Source organism: Scyliorhinus canicula, chromosome 19 (assembly GCF_902713615.1).
Source record: "Scyliorhinus canicula chromosome 19, sScyCan1.1, whole genome shotgun sequence".
In the NCBI taxonomy this organism is placed as follows: Eukaryota; Metazoa; Chordata; class Chondrichthyes; order Carcharhiniformes; family Scyliorhinidae; genus Scyliorhinus; species Scyliorhinus canicula.
In genome coordinates, this window is record NC_052164.1 from 92537588 (window position 1) to 92562262 (window position 24675).

Genomic DNA, 24675 nt, shown 5'->3' on the forward strand with positions numbered 1-24675 from the left:
GCACACTCGTCATGCGTAGCTGTTGCCAACAATTTTAGATGACACAGCAGAACTGATCAAGTCTTTGGATAAGTTCCCACGTGACACAATGATCCATGATCATTGGGGCAGCACAGTGGTAAGCACTGCTGCTTCACAGCACGAGGGACGCAGGTTCACTTCCAGCCCTGGGTGATCCTGTGTGTGGAGTTTGCACTTTCTCCCTGTGTCTGCGTGGGTTAATAATATTAATAATAATCTTTATTATTGTCACAAGTAGGCTTACATTAACATTGCAATGAAATGACTGTGAAAATCCTCTAGTCACCACACTCAGGCGCCTACACTGAGGGAAAACTCAGAATGTCCAATTCACTGAGCAAGCACGTCTTTTGGGACTTGTGGGAGGAAACCGGAGCACACCAGGAGGAAATCCACGCAGGCACAGGGAGAACATGCAAGTTCCACACAGACAGTGTGTGGTGAACCACTGTAATCTGACTGCAATAAAGCCACAGTTGTACCCAATCTGAGTCTTTGTGCAATTGATCATTTATCACAGTGACCCAAGCCGGGAATCGAACTGGGGACCCTGGCGTTGTGAAGCAACAGTGCTGATCACTGTGCTACGGTTTCCTCCGACAGTCACAGTGTCTGTGCAGACTCGATGGGATGAATAGCTTCCTTCTGCACTATAGGGTCTCTATTCTATTTTAAGAGCCACCCTAGTTCTGAAAAGACCAACAAATGCCCTTATAGTAAAACGGTGTGTGCCATGTCTGAGAAACATTCTGAAATGGGTTTTTATAGTGCTGCTCATGAATTAGTAGTGCACGTTGAGCGTAGCTTCCTTCATTTGACAGCTGCCAGCATTCTTGGAATCACTCCAGCTTGGCAACTGTGAAAAAAAATCCAGGCTAAGTGAGAGTCTAGCACAGCTGCAAGGCATCATTGTTCACCTACTTATAACCTCCCCCGATCCCTTCGACTGCCACAACCCACCCCCCACCCCTAAAAATTCCACCCCTCCCCCTCCCCAACCCTCACTACTTTCTGACTGACCAGATGGGAGCTCCAGCCCAGAGCCTCGAGGAGTAATACAATAGCTGCACAATTCATATTAAATTGAACTATTAGGGCAGTCTGGCTGACCTTGGGGTTACTGAGTACAGCTTATTTCCTCTGAAATCCAATGCGGGGATTGATTTTCACTAATGTACACTAAGATTGTCATTACCAGAATCATGGCTACTGGAACCACCTATACTGTAGTGAACAAAATCGGCCCAGTCCTCCAATTTAAAAGACTCATCCTGATTTAACCGTCTTCATGGCTTTCCCTTCCCTACCTTTCCCAAAGTACTCGAGCTGCACAATATGTCTCATGTAACAAACCTTTTGGGCATCCCCCCCCAGCTTCAATGCTAAAACGTTCCAAAATGCCTCTCGACCACCCTAGTCTTCTTTAAAGCCTTCTTTACAACATATCTCTAAATATTCTCTTCCTTGTGTTTACATCATTCCATTTTTTTCTGTTTATGCCTCTGTGAACCACGATGGGTTGTTTTGCTATGTCAAAGACAGAATATAAATGCAAGGTGCTGTTTGGAATGAACATGGTTATATCCATAGACATATATTCAGTTACTTTTTAATTAAATTTGGATCATCTACAGTGCAAAATAAAGTTCTCGTCATTTGTTTGCTTTCTAGCAACATTGGATGTTGCTGCATTTTAAAATTACATCTGGCGAATTTGTGAAGCAAGTAAATCATCGGCATTCTGGAGTTCTGAAAAGCAATTAATAATAACTGAGCCATTCAGAACAGAAAGGTCCAGTTTGAGGGCTGTGGTGAGTTGGTTGATCTCAGCCAAGGTAGCAGCTGGAAAACCACACCATAGCCTTGACACTAGATAGGGTGAAAGTTAAGCAGGGTTCCCCTCTCCTGGTAGCTGTTTTGTTGGAAGATGTTTCTGTCAGGTAGATGAAGAGGACCCTACTCAACTGTGATGTCCTTCACAGTCAAGTAGCTCACTGTCCAGACTTGCCCGTAACTACTGACACCTCAGCAAGTTACTGGTGAAGATGTTGGTGGAATGGTACCCAGGCAAGGTTAGGTTAGAAGAGTTGGGGAATAAAATGTCAATTAGGGTGCTACAACTAGACTCCGCATCCTTGAAGTGAAATAGGGCTCCTGCTCCGAATACTGACTCATGCTGGGAACATGCTCAAGCTTAGCAGCGATGTCAGACTTCTGGTTGCGGTGATGCGGAGCTAAGCCGCACGTTCGGTAGCTCCCGCTATTTTTGGACATTCGGGCACTCTTAAGGGCTCGCAGCGGCGCTGGTTCGATTTTTCCCCGGGTGGGAACGCGGTCACTGTGCTCGGCTGCCGGTGGATAGGCTGGACCAGGAGCGGAGCGGTCAGAAATTCGACTTTGAAGCAAAGAAAGGTGCGAGGCAAGGAAAACAAGATGGCGACAGGCGGGGAACCGGCAGCGTGGCAGCAGTGGGCGCGGGAGCAGCAGGAGCTGCTTCAGTGCTCATTCAGGGAGCTGAAGGCCGAGATCCTGGAACCTTTTAAGGCCTCGCTGGACAAGATCATGGCGACTCAGACGGCTCAGGCTGCAGAGATCCGGCAGCTACAGCTAAAGACCTCGGAGAACGAGGACGAACTCCTGGGCCTAGCAGTGAAGATGGAGTCGCACGAGGCGCTTCACAAGAAATGGCTGGCAAGGATGGAGGAGTTGGAGAACCGCTCCCGTCGGAAGAACCTGCGGATTTTGGGCCTCCCGAGGGGCTGGAAGGTTCGGATTTGGGGGCCTACGTGGTTGTGATGTTGAATTCATTAATGGGCGCGGGGTCATTCCCAAGGACCCTTGGTGCTGGTCCGCTTTCACCGCTTCGTTGACCGAGAGTGCGTGCTGAGATGGGCGAAGAAGGAAAGGAGCAGCAGGTGAGAAAATGCGGACATTAGGATCTATCAGGACTGGAGCGCGGAGGTGGCGAAGAGAAGGGCTGGCTTCAATCAGGCGAAGGGAGCGCTTCACAGGAAGGGGGTGAAGTTTGGCCTGTTACAGCCAAAGGCTCGCCTTTGGGTCACTTACAAGGACCGCCAGCTCTACTTTGACTCTCCGGTGGAGGCCTGGGCTTTTATCCAGGCAGAGAAATTGGACTCGAACTGAGGACTGGGGGGCTGGGGAATGATGTACATTGTCCAGAGGCTTTGTCCTCCTTGGTATCCTTTCATTTTTAATGGCTATGTTTGGTGTTGCATTTTTGTTGCTCTGCTTCTTCGTTTTTTGGGGCTGTTATTTATTTACTGTGGTGCTTTTTAGTTTTTTCCACTGGTGGAGGGTTGGGGAGCAGTTCGCGGTCCCGCTGAGTCATGTGCCATCTTTTTCCCACGTGTTGGGCTGGGGGGGGGGGCGGGATTCGGGATGGAAGAGCGGGCTTTCTTCCTGCGCTGGAGGAGTTGGGGGCGGGGCCGGCACTAGGAGGGGAGATTGGTGATTGCGTTGCATCGGAGGGGGGTGGGGTCGTCGGTATGGCAGGGGTAGCCGGGGTCAGCAGGAGTCGGCTGACTTACGAAAGTACAAAGATAGGGGTTACGTAGCTACGGGGGGGCCCTAGCTCGGGGGGGGGGGGGGGGGGGGGGGGGGGGGGGTACCGGGTTTCTGCTGCAGGGGCCGTAGGGAAACGGCTGGTGAAGGGGGGGGGAGCTGGGAGGTAGGGTCTGCCACCGTGGGGAACGGGCCTGGGGGGTACCCTGGGCACGTGGTGAGCCGTGGGAGAGCTATGGCTGATCGACGCAGAGGGAGGGGGAAGACCCCCCAGATTCAGCTGGTCACATGGAACGTGAGGGGGCTGAATGGACCGGTGAAGCGGTCCCTGGTCTTGGCACACCTGAGGAGGCTGGGAGCAGACGTAGCTATGCTCCAGGAGACGCACCTTAAGGTGGCGGATCAGGTGAGGCTGAGAAGAGGCTGGGTAGGACAGGTGTTTCACTCGGGGCTCGATGCGAAGAATCGAGGGGTAGCGATCTTAGTCGGGAAGAGCTTGTCGTTTGTTGCGTCTAATGCGGTGGCGGGCAGTGCAGGCAGTTATGTAATGGTGAGTGGTAAACTTCAGGGGGAGTGGGTGGTTCTGGTCAATGTGTACGCCCCCAACTGGGACGATGCGGGCTTCATGCGGCGCATGCGGAGCTAGATCCCGGACCTGGAGACGGGGGGTTTGATCCTGGGTGGGGTCTTTAATACGGTGCTGGATCCGGCTCTGGATCGCTCGAAGTCTAGGACAGGTAAGAGGCCGACGGCGGCCTCGGTGCTGAGGGGGTTCATGGATCAGGTTCTTGAAGACGGGGGGTAGGGAGTTCTCCTTTTTCTCCCATGTTCACAAGGCTTATTCCCGGATTGACTTTTTTGTTCTCAGCAGGGCGCTGATCCCGAGAGTGGTGGGGGCGGAGTATTCGGTGATAGCCATATCTGACCATGCTCCGCATTTGGTAGACCTGGAGCTGGGGAAGGGGAAGGATCAGCGCCCTCTATGGAGGCTAGATGTGGGGCTTCTGGCAGAGGAGGAAGTATGTGTCCGGGTCAGTAGGGGTATAGAGGGGTATTTGGAAGCCAATGACAGCGGGGAGGTGCAAGTTGCGGTGGTTTGGGAAGCGCTGAAGGCAGTAGTTAGAGGGGAGCTTATATCCATTCGGGGGTACAGGGAGAGGGGGGAGAGGATCGAGAGGGAGAGGCTGCTGGAGGAAATGGTAAGGGTGGATAGGAGGTATGCGGATGTCCCGGAGGAGGGGCTTTAGAGGAAGCGGCGCAGTCTCCAGGAGGAGTTCGATATACTAACCACCCGGAAGGCGGAGGCGCAGTGGAGGAGAGCGCAGGGGGCGGTATATGAGTATGGGTAGAAGGCAAGTCGGATGCTGGCCCAACAGCTCCGGAAGCGGGAGGCGGCGAGAGAGATAGGGGAAGTCACAGATGCAGGAGGGAACTTGATGCGGGGTGGCAGGGACATCAATGGGGTGTTCAGATCCTTTTACGAGGGCTGTACCAGGCGGTGCCCCCTAGGGAGGCGGGCGGAATGGACCGCTTTCTGGATGGGCTGGAGTTCCCAAGAGTAGAGGATGAGCGGGTGGAGGGTCTGGGGGCCCCAATCGAGTTGGGGGAGCTGATGGAGGCGCTGGGGAGCATGCAGACAAGGAAAGCGCCAGGACCTGACGGGTTCCCGGTGGAATTTTACAACAAGTTTTCATATTTGCTGGGCCCGCTGCTTGTGAGGACCCTGAACGAGGCGATGGAGGGGGAGGCTCTGCCCCCGACGATGTCTAGGGCAATCATCTCTTTGATCCTGAAGCGGGACAAGGACCCCCTCCAGTGTGGGTCCTATAGGCCGATTTCACTCCTTAACATGGACGCAAAGTTGTTGGCAAAGGTACTGTCCAGAAGGGTGGAAGATGTGGTCCCGATGGTTATCCATGAGGACCAAACGGGGTTTGTGAAGGGGAGGCAGCTGAATGTCAACGTACGGTGGCTTCTTAATGTTCTGATGATGGCGCCGGTGGCTGGGGAGGTGGAAATAGTAGCATCGATGGATGCGGAGAAAGCTTTTGACAGGGTGGAGTGGAGTTACCTGTGGGAAGTGCTAAGGAGGTTTGGGTTTAGTGAGGGATTCATCAGCTGGGTGAGGTTGCTGTACAGCTCCCCGGTGGCGAGTGTGGTGACGAACGGGAGGAAGTCGGAGGACTTCTGGCTTTCCCTTGTCTCCCCTGCTCTTCGCGTTGGCGATTGAGCCCTTGGCCATGGCGCTGAGGGATTCGAAGAACTGGAGGGGAATTGTGCGTGGGGGAAGAGGAGCACCGGTTGTCGTTGTACGCAGACGATTTACTGTTGTATGTCGTGGATCCAGCTGGCGGGATGCCAGAGGTGTTGAAGATACTTGGGGAGTTTGGGGACTTTTCGGGCTACAAGCTCAATGTGGGGAAAAGTGAGCTGTTTGTGTTGCACCTGGGGGACCAGGCGAGGGAGATAAGGGAGCTCCCGTTGAAGAGGGCGGAGAAAAGCTTTAGATATCTTGGGGTCCAGATAGCTAGGAACTGGGGAGCCCTGCACAGGCTTAACTTTTCGTGGCTGGTGGAACAGATGGAGGAAGAGTTCAGGAGGTGGGACGCGCTGCCGCTTTCGTTGGCGGGCAGGGTCCAGTCGGTTAAAATGACAGTGCTCCCGAGGTTTTTGTTTCTTTTCCAGTGCCTCCCCATATTGATTCTGAAGGCTTTTTTCAAAAGGGTGAATAAGAGTATTCTGGGGTTTGTATGGGCGCGGAAGACCCCGAGAGTAAGGAGGATATTTCTGGAGCGAAGAAGGGAGGCAAGCGGCTTAGCGCTGCCCAACATGTATGGGTATTACTGGGCTGCGAATGTGGCAATGATCCGCAGGTGGGTGATGGAGGGGGAGGGTGCCGCATGGAAGAGGCTGGAGGTGGCGTCCTGTGTGGGTACGAGTTTGGGGGCATTGGTGACGGCCCCGCTTCCGCTCCCCCGGCAAGATATTCCAAGAGTCCGGTGGTGGTGGCGTCCCTCAAAATTTGGGGGCAGTGGAGGCGGCACAGGGGGGAAGTGAAGGCCTCAGTGTGGGCCCCGATACGGGGCAATCACTGGTTTGCACGAGGGAGAATGGATGGTGGGTTTTTGACTTGGCATAGGGCAGGCATCAGGCGGATGGGGGACCTTTTCCTCGATGGGAAGTTTGCGACTTTAGAGGAGTTGGAGGGGAAGTGGGGCCTCCCCCCGGGAATGCTTTCAGGTATATGCAGATTAGGGCGTTTGTTAAGCGGCAGGTGGCAGAGTTCCCGCTGCTGCCGCCTAAGGGGGTGCAGGATAGGGTGCTCTCGGGGACGTGGGTCAGTGAGGGGAGGATCAAGGCGATTTATTAGATGATGCAGGAAGAGGAGGAGGCCTCGGTGGAGGAGCTGAAAGCGAAGTGGGAGGAGGAACCAAGGGAAGAGATTGACGACGGGACGTGGGCGGATGCCCTGGGGAGGGTGAACTCGTCCTCTTCTTGCGCACGGCTCAGCTTAATTCAGCTGAAGGTGCTGCATAGGGTGCACATGACTGGGGCCAAGATGAGCCGGTTCTTTGGGGGTGGAAGACAGGTGCGGGACGTGTTCGGGAGGCCCGGCGAACCACACCCACATGTTCTGGGCATGTCCGGCGTTGGAGGGGTTTTGGAAGGGGGTGGTGGGGACTTTGTCCAAGGTGGTCGGTTCCAGGGTAGAGCCGGGCTGGGGGTTCGCGATCTTTGGGGTAGCATCGGAGCCGGGAGTGCAGGAGGCGAGAGAGGCCGGTACACTGGCCTTTGCGTCTCTAGTAGCCTAGCATAGGATTCTCTTACAGTGGAGGGACGCGAAGCCCCCGAGCCCAGAGACCTGGATCAATGACACGGCCGGGTTCATCAGGCTGGAAAAGATTAAGTTTGCCCTGAGGGGGTCGGTACAAGGGTTCTTCCGACGGTTGCAGCCTTTTCTCGATTTCCTGGCGGAGAGGTAGAGGGTGGTCAGTCTCGGGTGGGGGGGGGGGGGGTGGAATTTGTTGTTGAAAAATTTGAATAAAATTTTTTTTTTCTTTAAAAAGCTAGCCTGCTGGCATTCACCATCTCAGTTCAAATATATGCACCGAGGTCCTGGGTACTGCTCGTTCCTCTGAAACAAAATCTCAGTAGAAATCAATGCTTTCAGGAGAGGTGAGATTAAAAAAAAATGGAGAAATAATTTTACAAAAAGAACTAAGTGAATAGCTACTTAAGAAGAGGATTGAAGTTTATGGGAATAATTACAGACACAGATGATTAAATATCCTACAGGGCACTGTGGATGCAGTGCTTCGGGGAATACTGAAATTTCATTAACGGAATGCTGCTGCCCACGGTTGAATAACGCAGATTGTAGTGTCTGGTACATATCCTGGAGTTCTTGCTCATTTAAATTTTTCGGATATGGGGTATGTTTTATAATGCATATCATTGATAATTCGGGTTATTCTTCATCATAGCACTTGACAAATTGGGCCTCGTCTGAATCATCTTCCTCATGTAGCACAATCTCAGAGAAATGGCCTTTTTCTTGTAGCATAGGCTTCATTGCTGATTCCAATTCTTTCCAAAGCACCTGGCTGCCAAGTCCATCCTCAACATGATATGAGCAAAATTCAAAAACAACTTCACACTTCCATAGCATTCTACACGTACAGATAGGACTCTCCATATACATCGATGAGCTTTACAACGAGGAGCAAGAACAGAGGAAGTTGCCCTGAAGGGAAAGTGGATAAAGTCTGAGGGGAAAGGAAACGGGCAGACAAAAGGAGATTTATTTTTATAAATGTTTTTTATTGGGTTTTTGAGCAAGGTATAACTACTGTTATGTACACAGAATAAGAAACATATATATATATATATATATACACATATTTAGAAGAGAAGGGCACACCCCAACATAAAATACAATAAAATATGAAATAGAATAACTGGTAGGGTATTGTGCACCAGCTCGACAGCGGCAGCTCAGTACCGCATCCCGTGCCTTCCTGCCGGCTCCTGTTTCCCCCCCCCCCCCCCCCCCCGCCCCAACCTTCTGGCTCTCCTCTCTTGTCTCCCCCCCCCTCCACGGTTGGCCTTTCTTTCCTCAGGTTTACCTGTCTCCCCCCCCCCCCCCCCCCCCCGTGGTTCACCTTTCTTTCCTCGGGCTTAGCCGTCCCCCCCTCCCTCCCTCCCTCCCTCTCTCTCTATCTCTCCCTTTCATGACTTGGCTACCTTCCCCTGATTCTTGACTAAGTTCCCCTGATTCTTGGCTACCTGGCTATTCTTCCTCTTGTTCGTTGGCCATAAACAGGTCCCGGAACAGTCGCGTGAATGGCTCCCACGTTCTGTGGAAGCCGTCGTCTGACCCTCGGATGGCGAATTTGATTTTCTCCATTTGGAGAGATTCCGAAAGGTCGGACAGCCAGTCTGCAGCTCTGGGTGGTGCTGCTGACTACCAGCCAAACAGGATTCTACGGCGGGCGATCAGGGAGGCAAAGGCAAGGGCGTCCGCCCTCCTCGCCAGGAATAGATCTGGCTGGTCCGAGACCCCAAAGACCGCTACTTTCGGGCATGGCTCCACCCTCACTCCCACCACTTTGGATATTGCTTCAAAGAAGGCTGTCCAGTACTCCACAAGTCTGGGGCAAGACCAGAACATGTGAGCGTGGTTGGCCGGGCCTCCTTGGCACCGTTCACATCTATCCTTCACCTCCGGGAAGAACCTACTCATACGGGTTCCTGTTAAGTGGACTCTACGTACCACTTTTAGCTGCGTCAGGCTGAGCCTTGCGCACGTGGCGGTGGAGTTGACCCTATGCAGTGCTTCACTCTTTCTCAATCCCCAGGTCCTCCTCCCATTTCTTTCTTGTTGCGTCCAGCACGGTGTCGGCCCTTTCTGTCAGTCGGTCGTACATGTTACTACAGTTTCCCTTGTCTAGTATGCTTGCGTCCAGTAGTTCTTCCAGTAGTGTCTGTCGTGGCGGTTGTGAGTACGTCCTTGTCTCCTTTCGTAGGAAGTTTTTAAGCTTCAGATACCTTAGCTTGTTACCCCGGCTAGCAAAAATTTCTCTGTCAGTTCGTCCAGTGTTGCGACCCTGCCGTCCGTGTATAGGACAGTGACAGTGTCCCTCCTTCTTTGGGATCCTAGCATTTTTACCTCCCCCCCCCATACGAACGCCATGATTAGTTTGTCCAACGCTTTTAAAAAGGCCTTGGGGATATAGATCAGGATGGATCTAAACAGGATGAGGAACCTGGGCAGTACGTTCATTTTGATCGTCTGGACTCTCCCCGCGAGGAGAGTGGGAGTGTGTTCCATCTTTGCAGGTCCTTTTTTACTTCCTCCGTCAGACTGGTGAGGTTCCATTTGTGGATCCCTTTCCAGTCATGGGCTATTTGGATCCCCAGGTAGCGGAATTTGTGTTGGGCTTGTTTTAGTGCTGCCCCCCCCCCTCCCCCTCCCCCTCCCCCTCCCCCCCCCAAACTTGCTAGTGCACTGGGAAGATCTCGCTTTTGCTCATGTTGAGTTTGTAGCCCGAGAAGGCTCCAAACTCTTTCAGGAGCGCATTGATTCCGCCCATGCTGCTCTGTGGGTCCGAAATGTAGAGGAGCAGGTCATCTGCATAGAGTGAGACTCTGTGCTCTCTGCCTCCCCTTCGGATCCCCCTCCAGCTTTTTGCTGCCCTGAGCGCAATTGCTAGCGGTTCAATCGCTAGGGCGAACAGCAGCGGGGACAGTGTGCATCCTTGTCTGGTGCCCCTGTGCATTTGGAAGTATTGGGAGTTGGTATTGTTGGTCCGTAGGCTCACCATGGGAGCGTTGTATAGGAGCTTTACCCAGGAGGTGAACCCTGTTCCAAGCCCGAACCGCTCCAGTACCTCTATGAGGTATTTCCATTCGACTCTGTCGAAGGCCTTTTCTGCGTCCAGGGAGACAAATCACCTCTTGTGTTCTCTCCCCGGAGGGGGTCATTATCACGTTCAGCAGGCGCCTGATGTTCGAGGTAAGCTGTCTACCTTTGACGAAGCCTGTCTTGTCCTCTGTGACCACCTCAGGTACACAGTCTTCTAGCCTTTTGGCTAGGATTTTGGCCAGTATTTTGGCGTCTGCGTTCAGCAGTGAGATGGGTCTGTATGACCCCCATTCCGTTGGGTCTTTGTCTATCTTAGGTATCAGCGAGATTGAGGCCTGTGCTAGCGTGGGTGGCAGTGTGCCCCTAGCTAGTGAGTCTGTGAACACCTCCAGCAGGTGCGGGGCCAGCGCTGTCGCAAATATTTTGTAGAAGTCCGCCGGGAATCTGTCCGGTCCCGGCGCCATCCCCACCTGCATGGAGCTAATGTTGTCCATGATCTCTCCCAGTGCTAGTGGTGCTTCCAGGCCCCGTTTTCTGCCCTCCCCCACAACTGGAATGTCCAGTCCATCAAGGAACCGCTTCATCCCAGACTCCCCCCCTTGGGGGCTCTGAGATGTACAGCTCTTGGTAGAAGGCCTTGAAGGTTTTGTTAATCTTTTCTGGTTCTGTTTCCAACGTGCCTCCAGTACCCCTGATTTGTGCAATTTCTCTGGTGGATGCCTGCTTTCTCAGCTGGTGTGCCAACAGGCGGCTGGCAGCCCGGTGGTGGCGGCGACCCTAAGAATCTGGGGACAGTGGAGACGGCCTCGGGGGGAAACAGGGGGCTCGATGGAGGCTCCACTGGGTGGCAACTATCGGTTCTTCCCGGGGAACACGGATGGGGGATTCAGGGGGTGGCAAAGGGCGGGCATCAGCAAATTGAGGGACCTGTTTATTGGCGGGAGGTTTGCGGGCCTTGGGGAACTGGAAGATAAATTTGGCCTTCCCCAAGGAACATGTTCAGATACCTGCAGGTAAAGGCGTTTGCTAGGCGACAGGTAGAGGGATTCCCTTTGCTGCCCTCGCAGGGGACGATGGACAAAGTGCTTTCGGGGGTGTGGGTAGGAGAGGGGAAGGTGTCTGACATCTATAAGATAATGCAGGAGGTGGAGGAGTCGTCAGTGGAGGAGCTGAAGGCTAAATGGGAGGAGGAACTCAGGGAGCAGATAGAGGACAGGACTTGGGCGGAGGCCTTGGAGAGAGTCAACTCTTCCTCCTCATGTGCGAGGCTTAGTCTCATCCAATTTAAGGTGCTGCACCGGGCCCACATGTCCGGGACTAGGATGAGTAGGTTCTTTGGGGGTGAGGACAGGTGCACCAGATGTTCGGGGAGTCCAGCGAACCACGCCCATATGTTCATGGCATGCCCAGCACTGGAAGAATTCTGGAAGGGGGTGGCGGGGACGGTGTCGAGGGTGGTTGGATCCAGGGTCAAACCAGGGTGGGGACTCGCGATTTTTGGAGTTGCGGTAGAGCCGGGAGTGCAGGAGGCGAAAGAGGCCGGTGTCCTGGCCTTTGCGACCCTAGTAGCCAGTCGAAGGATTCTGTTACAATGGAAGGATGAAAGGTCCCCAAGTGTGGAGACCTGGATCAGTGACATGGCGGGATTTATAAAATTGGAAAAGGTCAAATTTGCCCTGAGAGGATCAATACAAGGGTTCTATAAACGATGGCAGCCTTTTCTGGACTTCCTGGCTCAGAGATAGGTAACTTGGTCAATAGCAGCAGCAACCCGGGGTGGGGGGGGTGCGCATTATTGTAGTGTTTATTCAGTAACTTTATAGTGTGTTAATTTGCGTTGTTGTTAAAATGCTGGGTTGTTCATGGGGATGGGGCGAATGTATATGATTGTTAATATTATTGTTATTTTCGGTATTTTACTAAGGTGCGTCAATGTTGTATAAAATCAAAATTTTTCAATAAAAATTATTTTTTAAAAAACAGGCGGCTGGCTTTGTCTCCGTGTTCGTACAGGGTCCCGCGCGCCTGGCGGAGTTGGTGCACTGCTTTCCTGGTGGAGAGCAGGTGAAACTTCCTTTGTAGCTCTTTCCTCTCCGCCAGGAGCTCCACGGTCGGGGCCTCGGAGTATTTACGGTCTACCTCCAGTATGGAGTCGACCAGCTGCTGCCTAGCCACCCTTTCCTCCCTATCTGACAAAAGGAGTTTTGAAGTAGGTTCTTGAAAGGATGGACAGAAATGGAAATGACAGACAGACCCATGAGGAGAGTATCATAGGATAGAGGTGGGATGGCTTAAAAAAAACAGTGAATAATAGAGAAGAGGAAGCAGGGAAAAGAAGCCACAGGGTGTCAGAGGACTGGAATGTGGGCGTGAGGACATGGGCTTTCTTTTTTGAAGGGATTCTTTGTTTCACTTTATATCAAACTATCACGTTGTGTAGCTGACGACGATTTAAAAAAAAGAAATTCTAGTGTAAATTATACTTCCCAAGTGGCCTCCTTGCCTTGTGCCCCATAAAACTAACATTGGTGTAGAGTAAAACAAATAAATATACGGTACACGCTGTGCATACAGTTTTTTAAAGAATTCTGAAATGCATTGCAGTCATTCTACAGAGTAATTTTCCATACTGATCACAGACATGTGGTAAAGCAATGAGAAAACTGGAAAGTTTTTACACTACAAAAAAAATAATCACGTCAATACAATGTGCTGAAAGTTTTTACTATGTCCATCTGTCTACTTTACTGATCATTCTGACTCGCTATAAAGTTCAAAGGTCATGTAAGCCTCCCACATCACATTCTTAAACAAGAGTGGTTTAATCTGAACCAGCTGATCATTTTTAGCAAATTTGTCTGTTATAATGCAATACAACCATGGGGAACACAACAGCTCAGCCCAATCCTAACCTCACACAGCCCCACATATTGCTAGGAAAGATGACAAGACAGCAATCAGGAAGGACTATCTATTGCGTCCCCAGCTGAAGTCGGCTGACAGACGTATTAAAGATAAGTACCAACCGACGGCACGGTGGCACAGTGGTTAGTACTGTTGCCTCAAGGCGCTGAGGACCCGGATTCAATCCGAGCCCCGGGTCACTGTTCATGTGGAGTTTGCCCATTCTCCCCATGTTTGCGTGGGTCTCAACCCACAACTCAAAGATGTGCAGGGTAGGTGGATTGGCTAGGTTAAATTGCTTCTTAATTGGGAAAAAACAAACAAATTGGGTACCCTTTAAAAAGAAAGATAAGTACCAGGCCCTTCCCATTCTCTATAGCCCAATGTCATGTAATACAGACATTTTCAAAGTCGGGGGCGCGACCCGCGGGTGGGTCACGGGCGGGTGTCGGGGGGAGTCGCGGAGCCCTCAGTCGCAAAACAAATGCAAAAGCTGAAAATGTTTTCATCCTCTCGAAATTAGAGGTTCTACACATTTCACCTAAAGTTTGAAGTGGAAGGGTAGTTACTATATCTTATATTCATACAGGGAGGTTGTACTAAATGCTGGTAGGAAAATAATATATCAAATGTTAAAAATCTAAGATTGAAACAGAAAATGATGAAAATACATTAGCATTTGAAAAGAGGATCGGCTAATTTTTCAGTAGACTCCATATTGGGTACTGACATCCTATAATCATGAACAATCAAAATGTTCACCTGTCCTTTCTCTTTTGAATAAATGTATAGCGATTTGCATTTTTATTTTGTACTTACTCCTGTCACTTGGTCAACTTTTGTTCCTAGTTAGAGACTCAGTTGGAAAAAGTATATTCTACATTTACAGCGTGTTTTAAACATCCTTGTGTAACTTTAGAATCTAGGATGTGGGGCAACACGGTGGTGCAGTGGTTAGCACTGCTGCCTCACAGCACCGAGGACCTGGGTTCGATCCCGGCCCCGGGTCACTGCCTGTGTGGAATTTGCACACATTCTCCCGTGTCTGCGTGGGTCTCACCCCACAACCCACAGGTGTGCAGGCTAGGTGGATTGGCCACGCTAAATTGCCCCTTAATTCTTTTATTTTAAAAAAAGAATCTTGAATGTACACCTGATAGAAGGAAACTATAAACAGAATCTGGAGGTGTCGTAGTTCAGTAAGTCTGAAGGTATTAGGTAAATCAACAGTAATTATTTATTACTACTAGAAACCACGTACATAGATACAGTAAAAGTCCAAGCTAAGGGCTAGCTCCCTTCTTGCTTCCAGAGCTCGGTATTGCGCTGCCCAACACAACACAGACCGCTGGGTGTGGGTCATGTGTTCTCTTACATCACTGTGTGAGCGGTTCAGTACTCAGTTCCAGATTAATCCTTTATGCCAGACACTTATACTATACCTCCCCCCACGTCCCCTCAATGCACTCATAAAGCATAATTTCTGAAGTATTTTTAGTGTTAGTGTTGTTGTTAATGCTGTGTCAATGTTTGTTCATTTTATTTCAAGTGCTGAAATGACTGAAGATGGCAAAAGTGGAAGGAAACTGGGTTGTTTCTCGCAGAACCTACACCCATTTGAGTTCAGAAGAATGAGAGGTGACCTTATTGAGAAATGGGCAGCATGGCACCACAGTGGTTAGCACTGTTGCCTCACAGCGGCAGGAAATCAGGTTCGATTTGCGGCCTGGGTCACTGTCTGTGCGGAGCCTGCACGTTCTCCCAGTATCAGCGTGGGTTTTCTCCGGGTGCTCCGGTTTGATCCCACAAGTCCCGAAAGACGTGCTTGTTGGGTGAATTGGGCAATCTGAATTCTTCCTCAGTGCACCTGAGCAGGTGACTAGGAGATTCTCAAAGTAACTTAATTGCCATGTTAATGTGAGCCTACTTGTGACACTATTCTTTGTCTTATTATTATAGGATTCTTAGGGGGCTTGACATGATAGATACCGGGAGGTTGTTTCCCCTTGTGGGAGAGTCTTGAGCCACAGAGCATCATCTCAGACTAAAGGGTCACCCATTTAAGACAGACGAGGACAACATTTTTCTCTCACAGGGTACTGATATGTGGAGTTCTTTACCACAGAGCTGTAGAGGCTGGGTCATTAAGTTTGTTTAAGGCTGAGAAGAAAGATTTTTAATCAGTAAGGGAATCAAGGGTTATGGACATAAGGTGGGAAAGCAGAGTTGAGGATTATTATATCAGATTAATCATGATCTCATTGAATGGCGAATAAGGCTCAATGGTCTGAATGGCCTACTTCTGCTCCTATGTCTTATAACAAATTAGCATTGAACAAAATATTGAATAATGCTTTCATCTGCAATTTACAATTTGTTTGCATTTTAAGTTGCAGCCAGTAAAGACACTATGGGCTGGATTCTTCACTGTTGGGATTCTCCGTTACACCGGCTGCGCACCAATGCCTGGGGATTTCCCAACCACGTGGGGCTGCCCCCAATGGGAAACCCCATTGGCCAGCTGGCAGGACGGAGAATCCCACACCCTGTGTATCACAATATTCTGCTCAATTATTATGATTGTGGTTCTACTGAATCATGAATCCCAGCACAGGAGATGATTATATCCATCACATGTCTGTGCTCCTTGAAGGAGCAATTCACCTGGTGCCACTGCCACCCCGCCCCCCCGGCCAAACCACTTCCTCCCCATAGATCGATACATTTTTGTTTCCAGATAATAATCTAATTTTTTTGCAAATGCCTAGATTGAACCTGCCTCCACTACACTCTCTGGCCACGGAATATTCATGGTAATACTGAGGTAGACTCCTGTGATCTTCGGTATAAGATGTTGGCTTTAAGACTGTTGTAAAGCTAAAGCAGAACTGTCAGAATGCCCTCATGAAATCACATCCATCTTCATTGTGCAGAGAAGGCTGGCCACCATTCAGTATCTTGCCCAAAAGGGGATTTTAAAAATAGTAACCACTGGTGGTTATTGTATTCCTTGCAGGAGCTGATTGAAGAGTAGAAAATGACACAACACAACAAGATTTCCTATCCATTAAAAAGCAGGATTAAAGTATTTAAAAAAACAGCCACAACCTGAGGCAACTCGATTTAACAGCCATTACAACATCTGGTAAGCTGGTGCTCTAAGTTTTCTATTTAAACAAAAACAGTATTTTTAAAATCACAAAATGAGGTAGGTCTGCACTCGAAAATTAACACTTTTCCATTCCAGGAACTCAAGAGTCAGCAGGAAGCATTCTCAGGCCAAGTGCAACATAGTTAAGCCAGGCCTCATTCAAAACCCTATCACTTGCACAAGAGTTGCAAAATAAATCTCCCTTTTCCCCGATTTGATAAGTGCAAGTTCAGGGAAATATCCTTCTGTCACTTTTCAATCCCCAAATCAGCCACCATGTGACTTTTTCTGAATTAATTTGATCTAGTGTCTAGTAATGCCCAAATAGTGCCACAAGGAACGGAAAACGAAACAAATTTTAAATGGCCAAAAGATAAAGGAGATCTTTTAATCACGTTAATCTGAGCAGTATTTGAACCCAGATTCCAGAGATGCAAGATTAGTACTTAATATCACCATTACTCTCTTGTCAATGCACATCAAATAAATGATGTACAAATGGAACACTTTACTTGCCTCATGGTGTTCCCATTAAAAGCTTTGACTGTAGGACACACAATGCGCACTGAATCCCATCAATTAGAATGTGACCTCAAGTTTTCCTAATATTGCTGTATTGCAGCAGTCACACATCCGTGGTTCTTCATTATGAAGTGACTACTCAGCTGTGTAGTTTGCTTGTCAGGAATTGAAGGCAGCCATTTTTTAAAAAAATTAAAAATGAAGGGAGTAAAAAAAACATGTAATTATAAAAATGTGGTTAGGTGTAAATTGTTCTAAAATCTAGGTTTCTTTGTGATTTAAGACGGAGATGAGGAGGAATTTCTTATCTCCGAGGGTTCTGAAATGTTAGAATGCTTTACCCCAGAGAGTAATGGAGGCTGAATCATTGAATATATTCAAAGCCAGATAGGCAGATTTTTAAATATAGGGGAGTCGAGGGTTGTGGGGAATAGGCAGCAGAGTGGAGTTGAGGCCAACATCAGATCAGCCATGATCTTATTGAATGGCAGAGCAGGCTCGAGCAGGGCGGTATAGCCTACTCCTGTTCCTAAGGTTCCTATGTTCTTATTTTGTCATCAATTTAAATAAGTCAAAACCAATTCAATAAAACCATTTTAGATCGTTCTCTATTAACTGTAGCAGCAATTATTTGCCGAGGTCAAATAAGTGGCCAGAACTGACACGGTGGGGATAAACCCTCAACATTTGTTTTAAACACATACGTGTAAGCTATTCCACACCATTCAGAGTATATTATAAATCAAAGTCCTTTTGTCTTATAAATTATTGTATGGTACTGTTTCGTAAAATTTACAGAACAGGGTTTAATGATTAACCAGCACGACATAACAAATTTACCATGCTACACAGTGTTAACTGCGAAAAGTTCATTATTTGGAGAAAATAAATTGAACTCTCTGACAGTGAATTATATTATTCAAGCAGATATATCTGTTACATGACCAGTTATCCTGTTGTTGTAATGAGCCTTGTTAAATCTACATGGTTATTTGCGTCCTTCGAATCAGTTTTTGGCTGTTGACAATACATGGAATTCTGTACTTCATGCAATATCACTACAAAAGTCTATGCTAATAATTTAAATGTTTCATATTAGTTCATAGATTCAGGTCTTTTCTTGAAACTCTTCCTTAAATTTGTGATTTTATCATTAGACTAAACCAGCCATTTTCAAAGTGGGGGGCGTAACCCGCGGGTGGGCCGCAGGCAGGTGTCAGGTGGGCCGCGGAGCCACCTATTGCGGTGTTCCCAATCATGGGAATTCAGGCGCAACAGCCACAGCAGCCGGCTCTTAATAATGCTGGCTGCGAGCGGCTTTAAAAATGACGGCCGCAACCAGTTAAAAAAATGTGGGCACACTGCGCATGCATGCCCGCTCATCAGTGCGCATGCACGGAGTCCAGCAAGAAGCAGCGCCTCCTCCTGACATCAGCGCACTGACCCAGGAGATTTTTTTTTATTCAATGCAATCTTCCTGCCTGAAACGAGGCAAAGAGCAGGTCACACGCCCCGAAGGCTGATGTCACGTGCTTTGGGCGCGATTGCGAATCCTCCATTTTGTCAGCAGCAAACAGGTAAATGAGGACCAAGCAGGCTCACCTCTCGCAGTAAAGGCAAGGGAAAATGTTGGGTCGCGAATGTCGGCCGCCGTGAGATGCGTAGGTCAGCCTACATGGGTCACGAAGGTCGGCCGGCGTGGGTCCCGAAGGTTAGTCGGTTGGTAAAAATGGGTCCCCGGAAAAAAAGTTTGAAAAACGTTGGACTAAACCATGCACTTGAATAGGGAAAACATTTACAGAGCTATGGATAAAGCAAGGGAGCGAGATTAATCAAATAGTTCTTTCCAGAGTTGGCACATGCACGAGAGGCTGAATAGACTCTTTCTGTGCTGTTTAATTCCAGTCCAGGGGCATGAAAGTTAATTGCTGCATTCCTACTATTGCCCAAGATCAACTAACTCAGTGCAGATTGCTGAGTGAACATGTAATTTTAATAATATACTATTGTCTTCCTTTTCTTTTCTTTTGCTCTGTGTACACAATATGTGGTTCTTTTGACTGCTATAAAAAAACATGGTGGGATCAGGATTGACACAATTGCTTGTAACAGTAATGTCCAGTGGTTTTTAAACTAGAGCTTACACCTAAGAAAAAATCTTCTGTAATGATGACTGCTTTGAAGTTTTTAGCTGTATGCAATGTGCTCACACGGGGCACTTTCAAGTCGCAGTGTCGGAATATAGACAGTTAATTATTTTTAAAACAAATGCATGTGTGAGTTGTATTCATCTATAGCATGCATTCACAAAGATCAGGAGGAAACTCACAAAATGGCATGTGGTTTTAATTTATAAAGCTTTGCTGTTTAATCACCGCTAACCTGAAAAGAAGAAAAAATAAAATTCCACCATGTCAAAGGTCCAGATTTTACCCTGAGGCAGGTTTTAGTTAGGAATGCATTTCTTTTACTTTACCCACAAGCAGGATGTGATTCAAAAGTAGAAGTGATAGTTAACATGCCAAAATTCCTAGTCATAAAAAGTCAAATTGCTGAAAGTAACTTTATTCAGTTAGCATATTTTAACTTTAACAAAATTATCTGCTGTGGATTAGTGATAACAATCACCAGAATCTTTACAGTATAGGAGGAGGCTATTCGGCCCATCGAGTCTGCACTGGTTCCCCTGCCTTATCCCCGTAACCTTCACTTCTTTGCTTTCAGATAGTTTTTATATTTTTATTTTATCACACCTCCAAGATAGAAGGCGCAGAGACCTGGACAAATAATCTAAGCCGGCAACTTTGTGCAGTGCTCATCAAGTGTTGGAGGCGTCTTTTAGGTGGAAGGTCAAACCGAAGCCCTGTGTGCTCTCTCAGGTGAGCATAACAGATCTTGTGACTCTATTTGAAGAGCAGGTGAATTCTCCAGGTATCATAATTCTTCAACCAACATCTAAAACAGCTGATCTTGTCATTAATTTCATTTGTTTTTGAGAGCTTGAAATGTACAAATTAGATGCCTCATTTCCGGCATTATGACAATGACTACATAAATACTTCTTTGCTTTAAAGCGCTTTGGGACATCTGAGATTGTATGTCTCTCCTTTAACTTATGAGAAGGTTTAAAAATATACTTTTTCAGAGAAATTGTGGATACAAAATTTGAAAACACTGTTACAGATTCATCTGAATGGAACAACATTCCAAAGAATATAGGCACAAACATTAAATTGCTCATTAAAATGCTTTTTGCCTCAAATGCTCACTATCCAATATTAAACACGCATGTCAGGAAATGTTACCGAACCTGGTGTCATTGACGTTTTTAGCCTATGAAACCACCACCAGGTCAAGTTGAATCACTCAAAGACAACATATTTTGCAAGCAACTGCCAGGAGGTAAAGCAACCCAACATCACTGCCTCCTCCACCCACCCAACCCCACCAGCTCCAAGACAATGAGAAATCTATTATAGTCCTTGTTCTGTACACGCCATGATTAGTGCTCCAAGCTCTACATTTCCAGGAATTTCACTGTAGTAAAGATAGATTTCTTTTCAATATTAAAATTTGCCACATGCTTTGCAGCAACTATTTCACTTTATTTTTAAAAATTGGTATGTGTCTCGACCAACATATGTCCACCAGTCCTGCAAACAGGGCTGCAGATAGATATATTCTGCACCTCTAATAATTTCTCTCTATTCCCAATGGAGAGGCTGTGTTGTAATAATAGTTATGCCATCCATTAGTGCAAGACACATTTTGTGTTTCTCAGTCATAAAATAAGAGGTGCAAAACAATATTTTTTAAGGTTGCTTGACCAAGTCAATTACTGTGTCCAAAAGTACAATCATTCGAGTTCATAACATCCTTAATCACTTGGCAATTTTTAAAAAATCTTTAACTTCAAACTAAAATTATTCATTTCTTAACTGATCCCACACACAAAAAACTTTAATATCTTCTTTAAAGTCACTTAATTGGGAGTTGAATGCTCTGAAAAGATTTACGAATGAATATGGTGGTTACCTTGGACATTGCATTCAATACAAATTTAGCATTAGGCAAACTGCACTTATTTTAAAGTCACGATCAGGAAAACATTCATGCATGCAGAACAGATTTAAGACTTCAGTTAATCGAGGCCATCTAGTCCATTTAATCAACTCCATACGGAACACTGTAAATAATTAGAACTTAGAAGGTTAGACATCATAACAGCAAGAGGCTTTCTACCTCCTGATAAAAGGCTTCTTCAGCTTCCTATACTGAACATTTACTTGCAATACACTACATCCCTGTGTCCTTTCTACAAAAAACAGCTGTTACTAGATTAACTGGCTTGCTTGAGGCCAACACATGTCCCAGTCATTACTTTCAGTATTATTTACCTCTGTGAATCCCTCTTGCAGAACATCCAGCAAATTTCCTTTGGTGAAGCAGGCAATCATCTTAATTAGTGCTCCAAAAGCAAGCAGAAGACCAAGTTTTTTTAAAAATCAGACGAAAGAGGATCTTGTCCTCCAAGAAAAACAGTTCAGAGACTAAGAGAAGGCAGTTTCTTCTTATCCCATATGTACAGCACGTTACCTTCGTTTAAAACAGGATGAGAGTATCAGACCACAGAACAGAAAAGAGGGAACACTGAGCATGCTCAACAGCCAACCAATAATAATTGAGAAGATTAGGCATGGCAGGATTGTCATGACAACTGTTCACCACAGGATGAGGGGGTTGGCACTGTCTAAAAAGACAACCTAGAACACAGATGGTGGGTTTTCGAGCAGTTTGTAAAAACAAACATCGGCAAGCTAAATCTAACAAAGCTTCCATCGACAAATATTTCATAAAGCCTGCCTGCTCCTTTTGTTTTACAAGCATAAGAATGACAAAGTAAATTATTCACAACTGAAAAGGAATGAGTGATCCGACATGACAATGTTTAAACATAGTGTGAAAAACAGGGAACCTTCAGTCAGCTAATTGCTGGATATTGATGTGATGCACAATCTAATTTTCATCCTTTCAGCAACTGTTTCAAAATGTAAACGTAGCTAGATTATTGCATTTTACATTTTAAACTCTTATTCGTTGAAGACTTATAAACCTTGAACTTCTGGATTTTATATTCCAGCTATCTCATGGAAACTAACCATTCTTGAATACCATTTGCAAAAAAAGGCGTTTACCATGTACAGTGGCACAGTGGTTAGCACTGCTGCCTCACAGTGCCAGGGACCCGGGTTCACTTCTGTCGCTGGCTGTCTGTGTGGAGTTTTCACGTTCTCCCCGTGTCTACCTGGGTTTCCTCCGGGTGCTCTGGTTTCCTTCCACAGTCCAAAGGTGTGGCAGGTGAGGTAGATTGTCCATTATAAAATTGACCTGAAGGTTAGGTGGGGTTGGAGGGAGTGGGCCAAGGTGGGGTGCTCCTGCAGAGGGTCAGATCAGACTCGATGGGCTAAATGGCCTCCTTCTGCATTGTAAGCTTCTATGATATAGATGGAGAATATCGGAGATGGACAAATTTACCAAATCAATATGGTTTCTGTCTCCTGACTGAACACCATCATGTTTTGTAGTTAAAACCTAAAGGAAAAATTGCAATAATTTTGGGTGCTAGGGGACTTTGTTCCATTTTGGTAAGATCGTGCCCATGGTGTTCAATTGCAGCGTGCAAAAATGGCCAGGTGCACATTCGACAATTAAATGCTTTTAAATACAATGAATGCAATTCTGGCAAACATAGCTGCAATTTTGGGCATAATGTTCACATTGACTGAAGGAGGAATGTTGTCCAAGAGAACTCCATGTTCTTTTTCCAATAATGCCCTTGAAGATCGATCCTCCACCTGAACTTGGCATAATGTACTATCTGAAAGACTAGTCTTAATCCAAAAAAATTAATCGCTTATTGCCTATTGTTTATCAAAAGGTATCAGCAAGATTAAAAACTCCCAGGAAATATCATACTTAGTGCACAATGTATTCACAAAGCCCTGGCCAAAATTATAGAGTTACAAAATGTTAGAGTTACAAAATCTAAAATTCATGGAGAACAATAAATAGACATATATGCTTGTTAATTCTGCCCATTGTGATGCAGTGTTGCCTTTACGTTTTGCCTTTACGTTGTGCACATGCGCAACAGCAAAGCAATCACAAAGGTCTCTTTCCCTCAGGATTGAGGAAGACTTTCTTCCACTCCAATTTGATAGGTTCTGAAATGGCTGAAGTCCAATGTGCAACCTACAGGTTCTGCCACATGCGGAGCAGGTGCTGCTTGAAAAGTTGGTTAGATGGGTTGTATGGATGTTTGTGTGCTCCCTTCAATGCCTTAAATTTACCTCTGCATTTTCCCAACAAAGTATTCAGTGCCTTCTCAAAGGAGCCTTCCCCATTTAGGTTGCTCATATGCCAGGGTTGACCAAGAGTTGGCGGGTAAGTTTGACCACTTTAGGGATGCTCTCAGGATCTCCTTAAGCATTTCCACTAAGCTTCTGAGAGCCTCAGCATGGTTTTCACATTTGGAAAGGTTGCCTGCAGACCATCACATAAACGTCTGTACAAATCAGCTGGTGATCTTGAAGCACAGAGCTCATCATTATCAATAAAGTGAATGAATTGTTTCACTTTATCTTCAAAATGAATGAATTGTTTCACTTCATCTTCAAAAAGATCAGTGTCTATGCCCTCCCAGCAGAATTCACTTAATTTGCTATTGCAGAGGCTTTTAGCATGCTCATCCAAACTTCTGTCAAAAAGTACACAAAAGAAATCAAGTTCTCTTTAGAGATTCACTTCTACTCTGCAATTGCACCATTACTGTGGCACAAATAACATTGACAGTCTCAACGATGATCTTCACTGTCCCTTTTAAAGTGATTTCATTGTCTCTAGTTTCATCATCAGAGGGACCTGTATTTTGTGCTAATGTTAGTGCCACTGCTTCTACTGAGCTATAGTCATTTTGAACTTCTATGACAAAACTTTTAATTGAGGCTAACAATTGAGCAGTATTCAATAAAATTGTGTCAACAATTGTAGCTGCCAAAGACCCTGGTTCAACCCAGCCCCAGGACACTGTCCGTGTGGAGTTTACACATTCTCCCTGTGTCTGCGTGGGTCTCACCCCCACAACCCAAAGATGTGCAGGGCACGTGGATTGCCACACTAAATTGCCCTTAATTGGGGAAAAGTGAATTGGGTCATCGAAACTGTTTATTAAAAAATCAACATTTGGCAGTGATTTGCTGACAGCATTAATTCTTTGAAGTAAACAGTTCCACAAGATAGTAAAAACAGCAATATCATACTTTTCAAACTTCACTGCTCAAGATTTTGCTTCAGCTTTCAGGTGCTTTTTTCAGTTTGATGCAGCTATGTCTGATAAGGTTTCCTTTATATATATTCAAAGTTCATTTTCAAAGCCAAAATAGCATCTGCACAAGTGGACCACCTGGTTGTCACAAATTCTTTTGACTGTCAAATGTTTTTTTATTTGCCTCATCAAGTTTGACTGCAACATATTCCACTGATGCCCTCCCAGTAGAATTCACTTAATTTGCTACTGCAGAGGATTTTATCATTCTCATCCAAACTTCTGTCAAAACAAAAACAGAAAAAAAGGCAAAGAAAATATGCAGCTACCCCACAGGATTCAGCTGCAGTACTGCAGATTAAATTT

At 46.8% G+C, this 24675-nt stretch overlaps 1 protein-coding gene across 9 annotated transcripts in view; it reads right to left on the minus strand.

The window, feature by feature from the left end:
• LOC119953854 (dixin-like) overlaps positions 1 to 24675 on the minus strand; it is a 160979-nt gene that overhangs the window by 106475 nt on the left and 29829 nt on the right. For 3 of the 9 annotated variants that reach the window (XM_038778433.1, XM_038778429.1, XM_038778427.1), the window contains exon 1: positions 21383 to 21604. The exons of 2 other annotated variants lie outside the window; for them this stretch is intronic. In XM_038778433.1, coding sequence (XP_038634361.1) covers positions 21383 to 21442 — 60 coding nt within the window. In that variant the 5' untranslated portion in view covers positions 21443 to 21604. Of the gene's footprint in view, positions 1 to 21382; positions 21627 to 24675 lie in introns of those variants that run through there. 4 more of the 9 variants (XM_038778432.1, XM_038778428.1, XM_038778434.1 and 1 more) reach the window with 4 other exon arrangements.